General features: G+C 50.3%; 1 protein-coding gene across 1 annotated transcript in view; it reads right to left on the bottom strand.

Moving 5' to 3' along the window:
- The window catches only part of DCHS1 (dachsous cadherin-related 1), a 45,328-nt gene extending 24,793 nt beyond the window's left edge, over positions 1 to 20,535 (bottom strand). The window contains exons 1-2 of the mRNA XM_053456758.1: positions 19,587 to 20,535; positions 7,621 to 9,372 (exon numbers count right to left, since the gene is read on the bottom strand). Coding sequence (XP_053312733.1) covers positions 7,621 to 9,333 — 1,713 coding nt within the window. The 5' untranslated portion in view covers positions 9,334 to 9,372; positions 19,587 to 20,535. The remainder of the gene's footprint in view (positions 1 to 7,620; positions 9,373 to 19,586) is intronic.
- Positions 20,536 to 22,531: the final 1,996 nt, after the last annotated feature.

Here is a 22,531-nt window from a genome sequence, read left to right as displayed (position 1 = left end):
CAGGAAACCCCGTCAGGCGACACATGCATCCCCTGAATGCTGATTGGATGGGGCTGGTTGGTGTACACGTTGATTATTTATTGATTTATGTATCGCCGTCATACTCCGCAGCGCTGTACAATGCGTATTATTATTTATATATTGCCAACATATTCCGCAGCGCTGTACAATGTGTGTTATTATTATTTATATATCGCCGTCATACTCCGCAGCGCTGTACAATGTGTTATTATTATTTATATATCGCCGTCATACTCCGCAGCGCTGTACAATGTGTTATTATTATTATTTATATATCACCGTCATACTCCGCAGCGCTGTACAATGTGTGTTATTATTATTTATATATATCACCGTCATACTCCGCAGCGCTGTACAATGTGTGTTATTATTATTTATATATCGCCGTCATACTCCGCAGCGCTGTACAATGTGTTATTATTATTTATATATCGCCATCATACTCCGCAGCGCTGTACAATGTGTGTTATTATTATTATTTATATATCGCCGACATACTCCGCAACGCTGTACAATGTGTTATTATTATTTATATATCGCCGTCATACTCCGCAGCGCTGTACAATGTGTGTTATTATTATTTATATATCGCCGTCATACTCCGCAGCGCTGTACAATGTGTTATTATTATTTATATATCGCCGTCATACTCCGCAGCGCTGTACAATGTGTGTTATTATTATTTATATATCGCCGTCATACACCGCAGCGCTGTACAATGTGTTATTATTATTATTTATATATCGCCGTCATACTCCGCAGCGCTGTACAATGTGTTATTATTATTTATATATCGCTGTCATACTCCGCAGCGCTGTACAATGTGTGTTATTATTATTTATATATCGCCGTCATACTCCGCAGCGCTGTACAATGTGTGTTATTATTATTTATATATCGCCGTCATACTCCGCAGCGCTGTACAATGTGTGTTATTATTATTATTTATATATCGCCGTCATACTCCGCAGCGCTGTACAATGTGTTATTATTATTTATATATCGCCGTCATACTCCGCAGCGCTGTACAATGTGTGTTATTATTATTATTTATATATCGCCGTCATACTCCGCAGCGCTGTACAATGTGTGTTATTATTATTTATATATCACCGTCATACTCCGCAGCGCTGTACAATGTGTGTTATTATTATTTATATATCGCCGTCATACTCCGCAGCGCTGTACAATGTGTGTTATTATTATTATTTATATATCGCCGTCATACTCCGCAGCGCTGTACAATGTGTGTTATTATTATTATTTATATATCGCCGTCATACTCCGCAGCGCTGTACAATGTGTTATTATTATTATTATTTATATATCGCCGTCATACTCCGCAGCGCTGTACAATGTGTTATTATTATTATTTATATATCGCCGTCATACTCCGCAGCGCTGTACAATGTGTGTTATTATTTATATATCGCCGTCATACTCCGCAGCGCTGTACAATGTGTTATTATTATTATTTATATATCGCCGTCATACTCCGCAGCGCTGTACAATGTGTGTTATTATTATTTATATATCGCCGTCATACTCCGCAGCGCTGTACAATGTGTTATTATTATTTATATATCGCCGTCATACTCCGCAGCGCTGTACAATGTGTTATTATTATTATTTATATATCGCCGTCATACTCCGCAGCGCTGTACAATGTGTGTTATTATTATTTATATATCGCCGTCATATTCCGCAGCGCTGTACAATGTGTTATTATTATTTATATATCGCCGTCATACTCCGCAGCGCTGTACAATGTGTGTTATTATTATTATTTATATATCGCCGTCATACTCCGCAGTGCTGTACAATGTGTTATTATTATTATTTATATATCGCCGTCATACTCCGCAGCGCTGTACAATGTGTGTTATTATTATTATTTATATATCGCCGTCATACTCCGCAGCGCTGTACAATGTGTGTTATTATTATTTATATATCACCGTCATACTCCGCAGCGCTGTACAATGTGTGTTATTATTATTTATATATCGCCGTCATACTCCGCAGCGCTGTACAATGTGTGTTATTATTATTTATATATCGCCGTCATACTCCGCAGCGCTGTACAATGTGTTATTATTATTTATATATCGCCGTCATACTCCGCAGCGCTGTACAATGTGTTATTATTATTATTTATATATCGCCGTCATACTCCGCAGCGCTGTACAATGTGTTATTATTATTATTTATATATCGCCGTCATACTCCGCAGCGCTGTACAATGTGTTATTATTATTATTATTTATATATCGCCGTCATACTCCGTAGCGCTGTACAATGTGTGTTATTATTTATATATCGCCGTCATACTCCGCAGCGCTGTACAATGTGTGTTATTATTATTATTTATATATCGCCGTCATACTCCGCAACGCTGTACAATGTGTTATTATTATTTATATATCGCCGTCATACTCCGCAGCGCTGTACAATGTGTTATTATTATTATTTATATATCGCCGTCATACTCCGCAGCGCTGTACAATGTGTGTTATTATTATTTATATATCACCGTCATACTCCGCAGCGCTGTACAATGTGTGTTATTATTATTTATATATCGCCGTCATACTCCGCAGCGCTGTACAATGTGTGTTATTATTATTATTTATATATCGCCGTCATACTCCGCAGCGCTGTACAATACGTGTTATTATTATTATTTATATATCGCCGTCATACTCCGCAGCGCTGTACAATGTGTTATTATTATTTATATATCGCCGTCATACTCCGCAGCGCTGTACAATGTGTTATTATTATTATTTATATATCGCCGTCATACTCCGCAGCGCTGTACAATGTGTGTTATTATTATTATTTATATATCGCCGTCATACTCCGCAGCGCTGTACAATGTGTTATTATTATTATTATTTATATATCGCCGTCATACTCCGCAGCGCTGTACAATACGTGTTATTATTATTATTTATATATCGCCGTCATACTCCGCAGCGCTGTACAACGTGTGTTATTATTATTATTTATATATCGCCGTCATACTCCGCAGCGCTGTACAATGTGTGTTATTATTATTTATATATCGCCGTCATACTCCGCAGCGCTGTACAATGTGTGTTATTATTATTTATATATCGCCGTCATACTCCGCAGCGCTGTACAATGTGTGTTATTATTATTATTTATATATCGCCGTCATACTCCGCAGCGCTGTACAATGTGTTATTATTATTTATATATCGCCGTCATACTCCGCAGCGCTGTACAATGTGTTATTATTATTTATATATCGCAGTCATACTCCGCAGCGCTGTACAATGTGTGTTATTATTATTTATATATCGCCGTCATACTCCGCAGCGCTGTACAGTGTGTTATTATTATTATTTATATATCGCCGTCATACTCCGCAGCGCTGTACAATGTGTGTTATTATTATTATTTATATATCGCCGTCATACTCCGCAGCGCTGTACAATGTGTGTTATTATTATTTATATATCGCCGTCATACTCCGCAGCGCTGTACAATGTGTGTTATTATTATTATTTATATATCGCCGTCATACTCCGCAGCGCTGTACAATGTGTGTTATTATTATTATTTATATATCGCCGTCATACTCCGCAGTGCTGTACAATGTGTTATTATTATTATTTATATATCGCTGTCATACTCCGCAGCGCTGTACAATGTGTTATTATTATTTATATATCGCCGTCATACTCCGCAGCGCTGTACAATGTGTGTTATTATTATTTATATATCGCCGTCATACTCCGCAGCGCTGTACAATGTGTTATTATTATTTATATATCACCGTCATACTCCGCAGCGCTGTACAATGTGTGTTATTATTATTTATATATCGCCGTCATACTCCGCAGCGCTGTACAGTGTGTGATATTATTATTTATATATCGCCGTCATACTCCGCAGTGCTGTACAATGTGTTATTATTATTATTTATATATCACTGTCATACTCCACAGCGCTGTACAATGTGTGTTATTATTTATATATCGCCGTCATACTCCGCAGCGCTGTACAATGTGTGTTATTATTATTTATATATCGCCGTCATACTCCGCGGCGCTGTACAATGTGTTATTATTATTTATATATCGCCGTCATACTCCGCAGCGCTGTACAATGTGTTATTATTATTTATATATCGCCGTCATACTCCGCAGCGCTGTACAATGTGTTATTATTATTTATATATCGCCATCATACTCCGCAGCGCTGTACAATGTGTTATTATTATTTATATATCGCCGTCATACTCCGCAGCGCTGTACAATGTGTGTTATTATTATTTATATACCGCCGTCATACTCCGCAGCGCTGTACAATGTGTTATTATTATTTATGTATCACCGTCATACTCCGCAGTGCTATACAATGTGTTATTATTATTATTTATATATCGCCGTCATACTCCGCAGCGCTGTACAATGTGTGTTATTATTATTATTTATATATATCGCCGTCATACTCCGCAGCGCTGTACAATGTGTGTTATTATTATTTATATATCGCCGTCATACTCCGCAACGCTGTACAATGTGTTATTATTATTTATATATCGCCGTCATACTCCGCAGCGCTGTACAATGTGTGTTATTATTATTTATATATCGCCGTCATACTCCGCAGCGCTGTACAATGTGTTATTATTATTTATATATCGCTGTCATACTCCGCAGCGCTGTACAATGTGTGTTATTATTATTATTTATATATCGCCGTCATACTCCGCAGCGCTGTACAATGTGTGTTATTATTATTTATATATCGCCGTCATACTCCGCAGCGCTGTACAATGTGCGTTATTATTATTTATATATCACCGTCATACTCCGCAGCGCTGTACAATGTGTGTTATTATTATTATTTATATATCGCCGTCATACTCCGCAGCGCTGTACAATGTGTGTTATTATTATTTATATATCGCCGTCATACTCCGCAGCGCTGTACAATGTGTGTTATTATTTATATATCGCCGTCATACTCCACAGCGCTGTACAATGTGTGTTATTATTATTTATATATCGCCGTCATACTCCGCAGCGCTGTACAATGTGTGTTATTATTTATATATCGCCGTCATACTCCGCAGCGCTGTACAATGTGTGTTATTATTATTATTTATATATTGCCGTCATACTCCGCAGCGCTGTACAATGTGTGTTATTATTATTTATATATCGCCCTCATACTCCGCAGTGCTGTACAATGTGTGTTATTATTATTTATATATCGCCGTCATACTCCGCAGCGCTGTACAATGTGTTATTATTATTTATATATCGCCGTCATACTCCGCAGCGCTGTACAATGTGTGTTATTATTATTTATATATCGCCGTCATACTCCGCAGCGCTGTACAATGTGTGTTATTATTATTTATATATCGCCATCATACTCCGCAGCGCTGTACAATGTGTGTTATTATTATTATTTATATATCGCCGTTATACTCCGCAGCGCTGTACAATGTGTTATTATTATTATTTATATATCGCCGTCATACTCCGCAGCGCTGTACAATGTGTTATTATTATTATTTATATATCGCCGTCATACTCCGCAGCGCTGTACAATGTGTTATTATTATTTATATATTGCCGTCATACTCCGCAGCGCTGTACAATGTGTGTTATTATTATTTATATATCGCCGTCATACTCCGCAGCGCTGTACAATGTGTGTTATTATTATTTATATATCGCCGTCATACTCCGCAGCGCTGTACAATGTGTGTTATTATTATTTATATATTGCCGTCATACTCCGCAGCGCTGTACAATGTGTGTTATTATTATTTATATATCGCCCTCATACTCCGCAGTGCTATACAATGTGTTATTATTATTATTTATATATCGCCGTCATACTCCGCAGCGCTGTACAATGTGTTATTATTATTATTTATATATCGCCGGCTATTAGAGGGTTAATATTGAGGTAGTCCTGGGGTCAGGGAGGTCAGCACATTACCCCCTCCCCCCCACCAGCTTTGATTAACCCTTCCCTGCAATGACAAAAGTAGCAAAATGGGATTATTCTATATCACAGAAAGAGATAAAACACCATCGATTAACCCCTGCACAGCCATAAATTAACCCCTGCACAGCCATAAACTAACCGCTGCACAACCATTAGAAAGGTTATAAACACCAAACAGTATGAAGCGGCTCAGCGCCGGAGCCGCCATCACCTGATCGCCTAATCCTCCTAATACCATGAAAATAATCCGTCACACGGGGGCCACATCCCACCCCCTGAGCGCAGGAATGCCTCAACTGTGCGCCTGTCACCCTGCAGTGGGAGGGGCCGACTACGTATCCCATAACTCCTTTCTGTCTGTCACCCTAAAGTGGGAGGGGCCGACTCTGTGTCCCATAGCCAGTGGGCTGGCAAAAAACACACTTACACACACACACTCATGCTAACACACACACTCTAACAGACACACACTCTAACAGACACACACACACTCATGCTAACACACACACACTCTAACAGACACACACACACACTAACACACACACTCATGCTAACACACACTCCCTCCAACACACACATTCACACTCATGCTACACACACCCTCTAACACACTCACACACACCCTCTAACACACTCACACACACACACTCACTCATGCACACTGACTCACTCCCTCTCTCCCTGATCGTTTTTATCTTTCCCTCCTCGCCGCGTTACCCTCCCGCATCGTTCTTAGCAGCTGCTCCACGTTACGCGACCCTGCTGTGTTCTTTTTAAAGAATTTTAGAGCGGCTCGGGGGCAATTGCCAGCCAGTCCCTTCCAATAGCCCCCCAGTCCCTTCCAATAGCCCCCTTCTATCTGTCACCCTGCTGTGGGAGGGGCATGTAACAAGAAAATGCCATAAAAGTCATTTGTTACCCCCCAAGGGGCAGTCAGGACCCCCTGAGCTACAGGGCCATGCACCACGCAGCTGCAGCGGGTCAGGCTGAGGACACACGGACTGGGGTCCTTGCCAAAAACGGACCCCCCCACACACCCCACCGCACTCCTTCACTGCCAGAGTCTACACTGGGGTGTTTACACTGAAATCTACCCCTTCCCTGTCAGAGTCTGAGAGGTGGCTAAATCCCCCGAACTGCCACGTGTCCCTGTTTAGTCCAGTCAGTCCCTCTACACAAATGCATGATGCCTCTTTCCTCCCCCTGATGCCCCGCTCTCCTCCCCCTGATGCCCCTCTTTTCTAGGAGGTCAGAATGTGTGCTGGGTATGAGAGGATCGCAGGGTTCTACAGCCCTAAAAGCCCCGATAATGTGCATAGAACGGCTTTATATATTAAACTGGGTAAATAATATACAATACTCTTCCACACTTCCTAAAACCACCCCCAAACACAAAAGTGCCCCTCTGTAGGGCCGGGTATTTTCAGGACTACAACGGTCAGAAAGTCATACGGACCGGAAAATATTCCCACGGCTCTGCAGCCAATAGAAAGCCAGGCAGTTGCCTATAGAAAGGAACATATGGGGCCGGGTAACACATATATGCATATGGGACCGCATGGTCGGGGGCCATCAGCAGCCCTCCCCGGGGTGACGTACCTGCAGGAAGCAGCTCCCCCGGGCCGTGCCTTCACTCAGCGTGGCGTTATAGACAGGACTGGCGAAGACGGGCTCATTGTCATTAACATCCAGCAAGTGGATTCTAACCACGGCGGTGGAGGTCAGCGGAGGCGTCCCGCGGTCCGAGGCCACCACCGTCATCTCAGGCTGGGCGTTCCTTTCATAATCCAAAGGGGCCGCTGTGGTGATGACACCGGTGTCAGGGTGGACGTGGAACCAGGGAGTGGGCAGCAGGCTGTATCTTACTTCCCCGTTCACTCCCTGATCTTTATCCCGGGCCGTGACTTGCAGGAGGAAGCTCCCAGGGTGTAGACCTTCGGGGACCGTGTGGCTGTATTCCTGGCGGTCAAACACCGGGGGGTTATCATTGACGTCAGTAACTTCCAACACAAAGGAAGACTCTGCACGGAGCGGTGGCGTACCCGAGTCTGTGGCCAGGACTCTCAAGCGGTAGGCGTCCTTCTCTTCGCGATCGAGCAGCTTGTCCACGCAGATGAGGTAGATGATGCTATCTTTGGTGGTCAAAGCAAACTTTCCATCTCCTCCCTCCAGCGTCACATCCACATCTGGATGCTCCCCGTAGTCCGGGTCAGACACCGAGATACGGGCCACATACTGCCCCGGCGTGGCCCCCTCAGATACCCGCGGAGCCCCATCCTCACTCAAGAAGATGATGGTCATGCTGGGCTGGTTGTCATTGGAATCCCGCACCTGGATAGATACAAATGCGGTTCCCACCTCTGGTTGTCCTGCTCCATCTCGAGCCTGGACAACCAGTTCATGAGCCTTCCGGGTTTCATAATCCAGGGGCTTGGTGAGCTGGATAAGTCCAGATCGCGGGTGGATGGTGAAGAAACCCTCGGGGTCACTCTGTCTGCGGTTTATCTCATAAGTGACCTCCCCATTTTGACCCTCGTCTGCATCGGTGGCATAGACCTGGAGGACACTAGATCCTGGGGGTAGGCTCTCAGAAATAAGTGCCTGGTAGCGACTCTGGTTGAACACCGGAGCGTGGTCATTTATGTCCAGAACCGACACATCCAGCCTCATCTGGGAGCTGCGGCTTGGAGATCCTCCGTCATACGCCTCCAGGGTCAGCGAATACGATGAGCGGTTCTCTCGGTCCAGGTCAGAGTTCACCACTAGTTCCAGAGAGAGGATCCCACTGGACGATCTGCGTGTTTCCAGCCGGAACACCTGCATCGGATCCCCACCACGGATCAGGTACCCCTGCGTGCTGAGAACCCCGCTGTCAGAGTCCACGGCTGGTTCTAGCGGGTAACGAGAGCCCAACGCCGCGTGCTCGGGGATCGCAAGCTCGTTGTGCTCTTTAGCAAAGATGGGCGAATGGTCATTGATGTCATCTACGTGGATGTCCACTTCCACGGTGAGCCCCTCTGGGGTGACGGCAATGAAGCTGTAAAGGCTGCGCTGCTCGCGGTCCAGGACCCGCGCGCTCTTAATGATTCCCGTGTGCTCATCTATGTCGAGATCGCTGCCGACACCGCTCCCCTCCTGGGCAGAGATGAAGAACATGTGTCCGCTGGATCCCGGGGGTAGTCCGGCGCTGATGTCACCGATGATGGTCCCGGCAGGCTGTTCCTCATCGATGTGTAACTCCAGGGTGCCCAGGGACGAGGAAGGCGGCAAGGATATCAGAAGAAGGAGCAGGTACAGGCCGGTGGGCGGCATTGCTGCGAGATGTTCTGCGTGATTGAAGAGGACACCATCCTGCAGAGAAGAAACAACGTTATACATCTTATCAGTCACACAACGTAACCCTATAGCTGCTCATTGTCACCTCCACGAGATTACCCCAGCCTCACCTCCACGAGATTACCCCAGCCTCACCTCCACGAAATTACCCCAGCCTCACCTCCACGAGATTACCCCAGCCTCACCTCCACGAGATTACCCCAGCCTCACCTCCACGAGATTACCCCAGCCTCACCTCCACGAGATTACCCCAGCCTCACCTCCACGGGATTACCCCAGCCTCACCTCCACGGGATTACCCCAGCCTCACCTCCACGAAATTACACCAGCCTCACCTCCACGAAATTACACCAGCCTCACCTCCACGAGATTACCCCAGCCTCACCTCCACGAGATTACCCCAGCCTCACCTCCACGAGATTACCCCAGCCTCACCTCCACGGGTTTACCCCAGCCTCACCTCCACGGGATTACCCCAGCCTCACCTCCACGAAATTACACCAGCCTCACCTCCACGAAATTACACCAGCCTCACCTCCACGAGATTACCCCAGCCTCACCTCCACGAGATTACCCCAGCCTCACCTCCACGAAATTACCCCAGCCTCACCTCCACGAGGTTACCCCAGCCTCACCTCCACGAGATTACCCCAGCCTCACCTCCACGAGGTTACCCCAGCCTCACCTCCACGAGATTACCACAGCCTCACCTCCACGAGATTACCCCAGCCTCACCTCCACGAGGTTACCCCAGCCTCACCTCAACGAGGTTACCCCAGCCTCACCTCCACAAGATTACCCCAGCCTCACCTCAACGAGGTTACCCCAGCCTCACCTCAACGAGGTTACCCCAGACTCACCTCAACGAGGTTACCCCAGCCTCACCTCCACGAGGTTACCCCAGCCTCACCTCCACGAGGTTACCCCAGCCTCACCTCAACGAGGTTACCCCAGCCTCACCTCCACGAGATTACCACAGCCTCACCTCCACGAGATTACCACAGCCTCACCTCCACGAGGTTACCCCAGCCTCACCTCAACGAGGTTACCCCAGCCTCACCTCAACGAGATTACCCCAGCCTCACCTCCACGAGATTACCCCAGCCTCACCTCCACGAGATTACCACAGCCTCACCTCAACGACGTTACCCCAGCCTCACCTCAACGAGATTACCCCAGCCTCACCTCCACGAGATTACCCCAGCCTCACCTCAACGAGATTACCCCAGCCTCACCTCAACGAGATTACCCCAGCCTCACCTCAACGAGATTACCCCAGCCTCACCTCAACGAGGTTACCCCAGACTCACCTCAACGAGGTTACCCTAGCCTCACCTCAACGACGTTACCCCAGCCTCACCTCCACGAGATTACCCCAGCCTCACCTCCACGAGGTTACCCCAGCCTCACCTCAACGAGGTTACCCCAGCCTCACCTCAACGAGATTACCCCAGCCTCACCTCAACGAGGTTACCCCAGCCTCACCTCCACGAGATTACCACAGCCTCACCTCCACGAGATTACCACAGCCTCACCTCAACGACGTTACCCCAGCCTCACCTCCACGAGATTTCCCCAGCCTCACCTCCACAAGATTACCCCAGCCTCACCTCAACGAGATTACCCCAGCCTCACCTCAACGAGGTTACCCTAGCCTCACCTCAACGACGTTACCCCAGCCTCACCTCCACGAGATTACCACAGCCTCACCTCCACGAGATTACCACAGCCTCACCTCAACGACGTTACCCCAGCCTCACCTCCACGAGATTTCCCCAGCCTCACCTCCACAAGATTACCCCAGCCTCACCTCAACGAGATTACCCCAGCCTCACCTCAACGAGGTTACCCTAGCCTCACCTCAACGACGTTACCCCAGCCTCACCTCCACGAGATTACCCCAGCCTCACCTCCACGAGGTTACCCCAGCCTCACCTCAACGAGGTTACCCCAGACTCACCTCAACGACGTTACCCCAGCCTCACCTCAACGAGGTTACCCCAGACTCACCTCAACGACGTTACCCCAGCCTCACCTCAACGAGGTTACCCCAGCCTCACCTCAACGAGATTACCCCAGCCTCACCTCAACGAGGTTACCCCAGCCTCACCTCAACGAGATTACCGCAGCCTCACCTCAACGAGGTTACCCCAGCCTCACCTCAACGAGATTACCCCAGCCTCACCTCCACGAGATTACCACAGCCTCACCTCAACGACGTTACCCCAGCCTCACCTCAACGAGATTACCCCAGCCTCACCTCCACGAGATTACCCCAGCCTCACCTCCACGAGATTACCCCAGCCTCACCTCAACGAGATTACCCCAGCCTCACCTCAACGAGGTTACCCCAGACTCACCTCAACGAGATTACCGCAGCCTCACCTCAACGAGGTTACCCCAGCCTCACCTCAACGAGGTTACCCCAGCCTCACCTCAACGAGATTACCCCAGCCTCACCTCCACGAGATTACCACAGCCTCACCTCAACGACGTTACCCCAGCCTCACCTCAACGAGATTACCCCAGCCTCACCTCCACGAGATTACCCCAGCCTCACCTCAACGAGATTACCCCAGCCTCACCTCAACGAGATTACCCCAGCCTCACCTCAACGAGGTTACCCCAGACTCACCTCAACGAGGTTACCCTAGCCTCACCTCAACGACGTTACCCCAGCCTCACCTCCACGAGATTACCCCAGCCTCACCTCCACGAGGTTACCCCAGCCTCACCTCAACGAGGTTACCCCAGCCTCACCTCAACGAGATTACCCCAGCCTCACCTCAACGAGGTTACCCCAGCCTCACCTCCACGAGATTACCACAGCCTCACCTCCACGAGATTACCACAGCCTCACCTCAACGACGTTACCCCAGCCTCACCTCCACGAGATTTCCCCAGCCTCACCTCCACGAGATTACCCCAGCCTCACCTCAACGAGATTACCCCAGCCTCACCTCAACGAGGTTACCCTAGCCTCACCTCAACGACGTTACCCCAGCCTCACCTCCACGAGATTACCACAGCCTCACCTCCACGAGATTACCACAGCCTCACCTCAACGACGTTACCCCAGCCTCACCTCCACGAGATTTCCCCAGCCTCACCTCCACAAGATTACCCCAGCCTCACCTCAACGAGATTACCCCAGCCTCACCTCAACGAGGTTACCCTAGCCTCACCTCAACGACGTTACCCCAGCCTCACCTCCACGAGATTACCCCAGCCTCACCTCCACGAGGTTACCCCAGCCTCACCTCAACGAGGTTACCCCAGACTCACCTCAACGACGTTACCCCAGCCTCACCTCAACGAGGTTACCCCAGACTCACCTCAACGACGTTACCCCAGCCTCACCTCAACGAGATTACCCCAGCCTCACCTCAACGAGGTTACCCTAGCCTCACCTCAACGACGTTACCCCAGCCTCACCTCCACGAGATTACCACAGCCTCACCTCCACGAGATTACCACAGCCTCACCTCAACGACGTTACCCCAGCCTCACCTCCACGAGATTTCCCCAGCCTCACCTCCACAAGATTACCCCAGCCTCACCTCAACGAGATTACCCCAGCCTCACCTCAACGAGGTTACCCTAGCCTCACCTCAACGACGTTACCCCAGCCTCACCTCCACGAGATTACCCCAGCCTCACCTCCACGAGGTTACCCCAGCCTCACCTCAACGAGGTTACCCCAGACTCACCTCAACGACGTTACCCCAGCCTCACCTCAACGAGGTTACCCCAGACTCACCTCAACGACGTTACCCCAGCCTCACCTCAACGAGGTTACCCCAGCCTCACCTCAACGAGATTACCCCAGCCTCACCTCAACGAGGTTACCCCAGCCTCACCTCAACGAGGTTACCCCAGCCTCACCTCAACGAGATTACCGCAGCCTCACCTCAACGAGGTTACCCCAGCCTCACCTCAACGAGGTTACCCCAGCCTCACCTCAACGAGATTACCCCAGCCTCACTTCAACGAGATTACCCCAGCCTCACTTCAACGAGGTTACCCCAGCCTCACCTCAATGAGTATGGAGTGTGAGCCGGTAGAGATGTCACCACGAATGGTTTACATTAAGCATTCCACGGATACCGCCCCACACGGGATAGCCCTCACTTTAACCCTGTAGTGTTCCGGTGCCCGTCGTGTTAACCCCGTGGCTCCTGTGCATATCAGCTGAGTGATTAACGTTAAGCAGACCAGCCCTTTCTGCATGCCGTTTGTGTTCATTATTGGCTAATCCGCTCCTTCTTGTGCCGGGTTTGTTGTCGCGTCCCGCAGGGCCGGATTATCACAAGAATGTGCCTCCCTGCGAGCAGAGAATTGGCCCCACGTGGGCTGCACGCAGAGCCTTTCCACGCAGAGCGTCTCCACGCTGAGCCTTTCCACGCAGAGCCTTTCCACGCAGAGCGTCTCCACGCTGAGCCTTTCCACGCTGAGCCTTTCCACGCAGAGCGTCTCCACGTTGAGCCTTTCCACGCCGAGCGTCTCCACGCTGAGCCTTTCCACGCCGAGCGTCTCCACGCTGAGCCTTTCAACGCAGAGCGTCTCCACGCTGAGCCTTTCCAAGCAGAGCGTCTCCACGCAGAGCCTTTCCAAGCAGAGCGTCTCCACGTTGAGCCTTTCCACGCAGAGCGTTTCCACAGAGAACCTCTCCACGCAGAGCGTCTCCACGTTGAGCCTTTCCACGCAGAGCGTCTCCACGCTGAGCCTTTCCACGCAGAGCGTCTCCACGCTGAGCCTTTCCAAGCAGAGCGTCTCCACGCTGAGCCTTTCCACGCAGAGCGTCTCCACGCTGAGCCTTTCCACGCAGAGCGTCTCCACGTTGAGCCTTTCCACGCAGGGCGTCTCCACGCTGAGCCTTTCCACGCAGAGCGTCTCCACGCTGAGCCTTTCCACGCAGAGCGTCTCCACGTTGAGCCTTTCCACGCAGGGCGTCTCCACGCTGAGCCTTTCCACGCAGAGCGTCTCCACGCTGAGCCTTTCCACGCAGAGCGTCTCCACGCTGAGCCTTTCCAAGCAGAGCGTCTCCACGCAGAGCGTTTCCACAGAGAACCTCTCCACGCACAGCGTCTCCACGCACTCACTAAATCCCGAGAGCCAGGAATAGCCGGCGACCCGGCAGCAGCTGCTTGGCGTTTGCGGCAGGAATTTGGGTTGGAATATTATACACTTCCAAAACTGGCAGAAAATGAAAACAATAAATAGTGATGTGGGCTGCGGGCAGAGCGCTCAGAGCCGGGCGAGCGGGGAATTCACTGTCCGTGGCGCGCATGCACACTTTGCACCAAAAATGCTTGTTATACAGAAGCATTACCCCAGTGGGGCAGGTCCGGGGGTAAAGCTGTCACTGGTAACAATACAATTACCCTTCATACTCCAACCATATTTCAGGCAACAGAAACACAGAACCCGCCAGCAGATCGGCCCCCGGTGGCCCCCGTCTATCCTGCGGTAACGACTCGAACCTTAATCAGCCATCGGTCTCGTCTTAGATTCAGGAGCTGTATGTCTATCCCATGCATGTTTAATACCCTCACTGTATTACCCTCTACCACTTCTGCTGGGAGGCTGTTCCATTTATCTACCACCCTCTCAGTACAGAACCTAGATGAACGTTTTACCATATAGAACATGCTGCAATCTATAGGTATTCTTTATATGTGCTCTTTTTGGGTACTCTTTAGTTATAGATATTCTTTATACGAGGGATCTTCAAAAAGGTTCTGCACTTTTTTAATTAAAAATATATATAATGGGCAGACACTTTTCAAACGTCCCTCGTAGATACTCTATACAGGTACTCCTTAGCTAAAGTACTCTTTAGTTATAGATATACCTGGCTATAGGTGCTCTTTGGCTATAGGTACTCTGGCTATAGGTACTCTTTGGCTATAGGTACTCTGGCTATTAGGTACTCTTTGACTATAGGTACTCTGGCTATTAGGTACTCTTTGGCTATAAGGTACTCTTTGGCTATAAGGTACTCCTTGGCTATAGGTGCTCTTTGGCTATAGGTGCTCTTTGGCTATAGGTACCCTTTGGCTATAGGTGCTCTTTGGCTATAGGTGCTGTGGCTATAGGTGCTCTTTGGCTATAGGTACCCTTTGGCTATAGGTGCTCTTTGGCTATAGGTACCCTTTGGCTATAGGTGCTCTTTGGCTATAGGTACCCTTTGGCTATAGGTGCTCTTTGGCTATAGGTACTCTGGCTATTAGGTAATCAGGCTATAGGTGCTCTTTGGCTATAGGTACTCTGGCTATTAGGTAATCAGGCTATAGGTACTCTTTGGCTATAGGTGCTCTTTGGCTATAGGTGCTGTGGCTATAGGTGCTCTTTGGCTATAGGTACTCTTGCATTTTCTCGGCTCCTGAATGTATTTTCTCCTCAAACTGCGAGGAATTCAAACCGGACAAAACTGTTTCACACGGCAAACAATCCCGCGAGAAACAAAGCGGCCATTGAGGGGATCCGCGGCCCGGGGTGAAATAATAAATTATAATAATAAGTTATTAGAAGCCGCGCTCCACGCGGGAACTTTGTACCCCAATGCGGATATCGTCCCCAATAACTAAACGGCGCGTCTGACGCGATGATCCTTACAACGGGAAAAAGACAATACAAGTGATATTAAAAGTCTCCACTCAATGAGATGTCTCCTTCTCCACATCTCCACTCAATAAGATGTCTCTTTCTCCGCGTCTCCACTCAATAAGAGATCTCCTTCTCCACTCAATAAGATGTCTCTTTCTCCGCATCTCCACTCAATAAGATGTCTCTTTCTCCGCGTCTCCACTCAATGAGAGGTCTCCTTCTCCACGTCTCCACTCAATAAGATGTCTTCTTCTCCATGTCTCCACTCAATGAGAGGTCTCCTTCTCCACTCAATAAGATGTCTCCTTCTCCATGTCTACACGCAATAAGATGTCTCTTTCTCCACTCAATAAGAGGTCTCTTTCTCCACGTCTCCACTCAATAAGAGGTCTCTTTCTCCACGTCTCCACTCAATAAGATGTCTCCTTCTCCATGTCTCCACTCATTAAGATGTCTCTTTCTCCACTCAATAAGGTCTCTTTCTCCGCGTCTCTACTCAGAGGTCTCTTTCTCTGCATCTCCACTCAATAAGACGTCTCCTTCTCCATGTCTCCACTCAATAAGATGTCTCTTTCTCAGGGCTGGACCGACAATGGAGCCGAGTGGGGCAACCGTTCCAGGCGGCACTTTTGAAGGGGCGACACTTCGCCGCCCCAAGCCCTTTTTTTAAATTTTTTTAAAGCGAAAGAGAGAGAAAGGGGCGCCAAGTGGTCAGTACCCGCTCGGCGCCCCTCTCTCTCTCCTCTGCGGCGAGTCTCCCAGTTCGGTCTCGGTGCTGGAAGATTTCCAGCGCTCAGCATTACAAGCCGGCACCGAGACCGAACAGGGAGTCTCGCGCAGGACTGCTGAAAGGTAAGTACAAGGTGGGGGGGGGGCATTTTTGAAATTCGCCCCATTTTGCCTTGGGCTGGCCCTGCTCTTTCTCCACATCTCCACTCATTAAGATGTCTCTTTCTCTGCGTCTCCACTCAATAAGATGTCTCTTTCTCCACGTCTCCACTCCATTTAGCAATTTAACACAAGTGACCGTCAAGGTAAAAGTCAGGGTCCCAGTAACTCCTGTCGCTCCCAATATGTCTCTGTCATTCCCAGTAAGTCTCTGTCACTCCCAGTATGTCTCTGTCGCTCCCAGTAAGTCTCTGTCGCTCCCAGTATGCCTCTGTCGCTCCCAGTATGCCTCTGTCGCTCCCAGTATGTCTCTGTCGCTCCCAGTATGTCTCTGTCGCTCCCAGTATGTCTCTGTCATTCCCAGTAAGTCTCTGTCACTCCCAGTATGTCTCTGTCGCTCCCTGTATGTCTCTGTCACTCCCAGTAAGTCTCTGTCGCTCCCAGTATGCCTCTGTCGCTCCCAGTATGCCTCTGTCATTCCCAGTATGTCTCTGTCGCTCCCAGTATGTCTCTGTCGCTCCCAGTATGTCTCTGTCATTCCCAGTAAGTCTCTGTCACTCCCAGTATGTCTCTGTCGCTCCCTGTATGTCTCTGTCACTCCCAGTATGTCTCTGTCGCTCCCAGTATGTCTCTGTCGCTCCCAGTATGTCTCTGTCGCTCCCAGTATGTCTCTGTCATTCCCAGTAAGTCTCTGTCGCTCCCAGTATGCCTCTGTCGCTCCCAGTATGCCTCTGTCGCTCCCAGTATGCCTCTGTCGCTCCCAGTATGCCTCTGTCATTCCCAGTAAGTCTCTGTCACTCCCAGTATGTCTCTGTCGCTCCCAGTATGTCTCTCTCGGTCACAGTATGTCTGTCGCTCCCAGTATGTCTCTGTCGCTCCCAGTATGTCTCTGTCATCCCCAGTAAGTCCTGTCCCTCTCACGCTGCCCACTGACACCCACTTGATGCAGTCAGACTCAGTGAGGACGCGGCTGCCTCAGGCGACGGAGGGTTAAAGGTCGTCCGGTTACAACAACATTGACACGTTGGGTGAAAACGGCGCGATTTTACCGGATACAAAATAACTCTGCGGGGGGAGGCCGAGGGGAGAGACATTCTCTCTTATAATGCGGGAGGCCGAGGGAGAGACATTCTCTTTTATAATGCGGGAGGCCGAGGGGAGAGACATTCTCTTTTATAATGCGGGAGGCCGAGGGAAGGCGAGGAGAGGCTGAGGAGAGGCGAGTGGAAGCAGAGGGGAGGCAAAAAGCTGCCGAGGGGAGAGACATTCTCTCTTATAATGTGGCAGATAGTTCCCGGTAAGTGGGTCTGCTGGGGTCTGTCTGCCACCTAACCCGGGACTAGCAGCAGATTTAGTGAATTGCCCTCAGCCAAGGTGGGTATCGTGGGGGGGCGGCCGGGGTGACGCGAGGACCCCTCAGGTCCCACTGACCCCTCTCCATGATCCAGTCTCTCTCTCCTCTCCATGACCCAGTCTCTCTCCTCTCCATGACCCAGTCTCTCTCCTCTCCATCACCCAGTCTCTCCCCTCTCACTGACCCAGTCTCTCCCCTCTCACTGACCCAGTCTCCCTCCAGCCCAGGTTTAGGGGGCAGTTTGTGGGTATGAATGGGTTAATGGGTTTGGGGATGTATAGTGTGGGGTATAAATAAAAGGGAGAGCAGATGTAGCATCCTGGGCCTGGAAGGTGTATTAGGGACGCAGCATTGGGGGCAAAACATGAGTATTAATAGAGGGAGGGGTGCAGCTATTGGGATAGGGTGAGGGTATTAATGCAGAGGGGTGCCGGGGGTAGGGTGAGGGTATTAATGCAGAGGGATGCCACGGTAGGGGCAGGGTGAGGGTATTAATGGAGAGGGGTGCTGGGGTAGGATATTGATGGAGAGGGGGTGCCGGGGTAGGGGCAGGGTGAGGGTATTAATGGAGAGGGGGTGCCGGGGTAGGGGCAGGGTGAGGGTATTAATGGAGAGGGGTGCCGGGGTAGGGGCAGGGTGAGGGTATTAATGGAGAGGGGTGCCACGGTTGGGGCAGGGTGAGGGTATTAATGGAGAGGGGTGCCGGGGTAGGGGCAGGGTGAGGGTATTAATGGAGAGGGGTGCTGGGGTAGGGTATTAATGGAGAGGGGGTGCCGGGGTAGGGGCAGGGTGAGGGTATTAATGGAGAGGGGTGCCGGGGTAGGGGCAGGGTGAGGTTATTAATGGAGAGGGGTGCTGGGGTAGGGTATTAATGGAGAGGGGTGCCAGGGTAGGGGCAGGGTATTTATGGAGAGGGGGGCAGGGTGAGGGTATTAATGGAGAGGGAGACATATGATGTAGGGGACTCAGAATTAGATTGTAAGCTCTGCGATACTAAGCTCTGTTATGGAGGTCACTGACCCAGCCCAGTGTTAGATTGTCAGCTCTGCGGTACAGCACACGGGGCCCACGTCATTTCATTACATCACTGTGGGGTATTCTCCCCACCTTCCTTTGAATATGAAATCTATAAAGCCCACCCATCGCAGCCTGGCGGCCCCGCAGTAACACATTGATTACATCACTATTAGAGTGTCAGCTCTGCAGCACAAGCTATGCATTATACTGCATCATACCGATTAATCTCACTATTAGAGTGTCAACTCTGTGTCATACTAATTAATCTCACTATTAGAGTGTCAGCTCTGTGTCATACCGATTAATAACGCTATTAGAGTGTAAACTTTGTGGGAGAGACAATGTTGCGGATTAATCTCACCGTTAGAGTGTCAGCTCTGCTGACCGATCTCCTGTGGCCGTTTCCATGACGCTCACTTATTTTTTAGCCCAGTTTCCATTTCAGTCTGAGTGGTCCCCGCGGCCAGGCTTTCTCTTCTTTGTGTATTTCGCTGTCTCGCAGGCCTCTGTATGTCACTTGGGAATGTCTCTTTTCTGCAGGGCAGTCTCCAGGTCCTGCGGGTGTATCTCAGAGCTTTGTTCTTATCCTTGGGCTGTCTCTTCTCGGTTTGCCTTTGTGCACATCTCCAGGGCGGTCCCAGTGCTCCCCCTCTCTGCAGAGGGCTGTCTCTTACGCTCACTTCTGGCTGTCTCTCTGCAGATGTGTCTGGGGCTGATCCCTTGATGTCTCCAGTGGTATCAAAGGGGCACCTCCTCTCTCCTCAATCTCTCTCTCTCCAGCTGCGTCCCTTTCTCCCTTCCTTCTCTCCCCCTCACAATTGCTGTCTCTCTCTCCCGCTCTGTCTCTCTGCAGTCTTTCTCCCTCCCGCTCTCTCTCTCTCTGTAAGCCTGTCTATCTTTCTCTCTGTCTCCCAGGCTGTCTCTCTCTCTCTCTCTCGCTCTCGCTCTCTCTCCCTTTCCCTGGCTGTCTCTCTCTCTCCCTTTCCCTGGCTGTCTCTCTGGCTGGGACAATGGATTCAGACAGCTGTGGATGTGAGAGAGAGCTCAGCCAGCCCTGGGCTCAGAGGGACTGAGAGCCTGGTTTGAAACATGACTCTCCCCCATCCTCCTCCTCCTCCAACTCCCCTACACCTCACCATCCATTACTCCCCCAGCATCCCTTCCTCCCCCTCCTCTCCCCTGCATCCCTTCCTCCCCCTCCCTCTCATCCCTCCCCATCCCTCTCCCTGCACTCCCCCCTCTCTCTCTCTGTCTCATCTGTGTAATTTATACAGTTTTGGGGGTGGGGGGGAATTCCAGGACCAGACCCAGAATACAGAATGGAAACCAGCAAGAAGAGGCTGGGGAAGGGGGAGGCTGGAGAGAGAGAAACAGGACAAGGTTTTCAGGAGGGAAATGAAGCACAGAGGAAGGAGAGAGATGGAGGCAGGAGAGAGAGAGATGGAGGCAGGAGAGAGAGAGAGAGGTGGAGGCTGGAGAGAGAGATGGAGGCAGGAGAGTGATGGAGGCAGGAGAGAGAGGTGGAGGCAGGAGACATAGTTGGAAGCAGGAGAGAGTTGGAGGCAGGAGAGAGAGATGGAGGCAGGAGAGAGAGATTGAGGCAGGGAGAGAGATGCAGGCAGGAGAGAGATGGATGTTTGAGAGAGAGATGGAGGCTGAAGAGCGATGGAGGCAGGAGAGAGAGATGCAGCTAGGAGAGAGATGGAGGCTGCAGAGAGAGAGAGAGAGAGATGGAGACAGGAGAGAGAGAGATGGAGGCAGTAGAGAGAGATATGGAGGCAGTAGAGAGAGAGATGGAGGCAGTAGAGAGATATAGAGGCAGTAGAGAGAGATGGAGGCTGCCCCCCACTGCACCAAAGTGGGGTGAGTCTGGTGTGTTTATGCCCCAGGTTATTGGGACGCATTCGCTGAGCATGCGCTGAACTCTCAATACAATAAATCAGCCATCTGTGATGTAAGCGGGGTCCGTGTGTCATACGTGTCCGCGCAGTGATATAAGCGGGGTCAGCAGTGATGTAAGCGGGGGCCGCGGTGATGTCAGCATGTGTCATACGTGTCCGTGCAGTGATGTAAGCGGGGTCAGCAGTGATGTAAGCAGGGGCCGCGGTGATGTCAGCCTGTGTCATACGTGTCTGCGCGGTTATGTAAGCGGGGTCAGCAGTGATGTAAGCGGGGGCCGCGGTGATGTAAGCGGGTGTCATACGTGTCCGCGCGGTGATGTAAGCGGGGTCAGCAGTGATGTAAGCGGGGGCCGCGGTGATGTCAGTGTGTGTCATACGTGTCCGCGCGGTGATGTAAGTGGGGTCAGCAGTGATGTAAGCGGGGGCCGCGGTGATGTCAGTGTGTGTCATACGTGTCCGCGCGGTGATGTAAGCGGGGTCAGCAGTGATGTAAGCGGGGGCCGCGGTGATGTCAGTGTGTGTCATACGTGTCCGCGCGGTGATGTAAGCGGGGGCCGCGGTGATGTCAGTGTGTGTCATACGTGTCCGCGCAGTGATGTAAGCGGGGGCCGCGGTGATGTCAGCAGGGTCTCCTGTGCGTGGCGGAGGCTGGGCGGCTCTCCATTATTCAGCTTCTTCCTCCGGATCGGCTGCCGGAATCAGACAGGAAATTCACAGAAATCGTTCTTCCTGCACTCGATAGCGTGCGGCCCCCAAAAGCCGGGCCATACGTGTCCGCGCGGTGATGTAAGCGGGGTCAGCAGTGATGTAAGCGGGGGCCGCGGTGATGTCAGTGTGTGTCATACGTGTCCGCGCGGTGATGTAAGTGGGGTCAGCAGTGATGTAAGCGGGGGCCGCGGTGATGTCAGTGTGTGTCATACGTGTCCGCGCGGTGATGTAAGCGGGGTCAGCAGTGATGTAAGCGGGGGCCGCGGTGATGTCAGTGTGTGTCATACGTGTCCGCGCGGTGATGTAAGCGGGGGCCGCGGTGATGTCAGTGTGTGTCATACGTGTCCGCGCAGTGATGTAAGCGGGGGCCGCGGTGATGTCAGCAGGGTCTCCTGTGCGTGGCGGAGGCTGGGCGGCTCTCCATTATTCAGCTTCTTCCTCCGGATCGGCTGCCGGAATCAGACAGGAAATTCACAGAAATCGTTCTTCCTGCACTCGATAGCGTGCGGCCCCCAAAAGCCGGGCCCTCAATGTCCGGGGCCCGAATAACCCAAATAATGATAGAAATGCACAGAGAAGGCGGAATAATCTTCCTAATAAACTAACGATGATCAGGAGAGCCTCGGCGTGCTGGGTGTGAGAGTCTCCCCAGGTCCTACAGCTCTGCCAAGTACCCTGGTTTAGTTTAGCCAGTCCC

This window comes from Spea bombifrons, chromosome 2 (assembly GCF_027358695.1).
Source record: "Spea bombifrons isolate aSpeBom1 chromosome 2, aSpeBom1.2.pri, whole genome shotgun sequence".
In the NCBI taxonomy this organism is placed as follows: domain Eukaryota; kingdom Metazoa; phylum Chordata; class Amphibia; order Anura; family Pelobatidae; genus Spea; species Spea bombifrons.
This window is presented reverse-complemented; position numbering and strand designations above follow the sequence as displayed.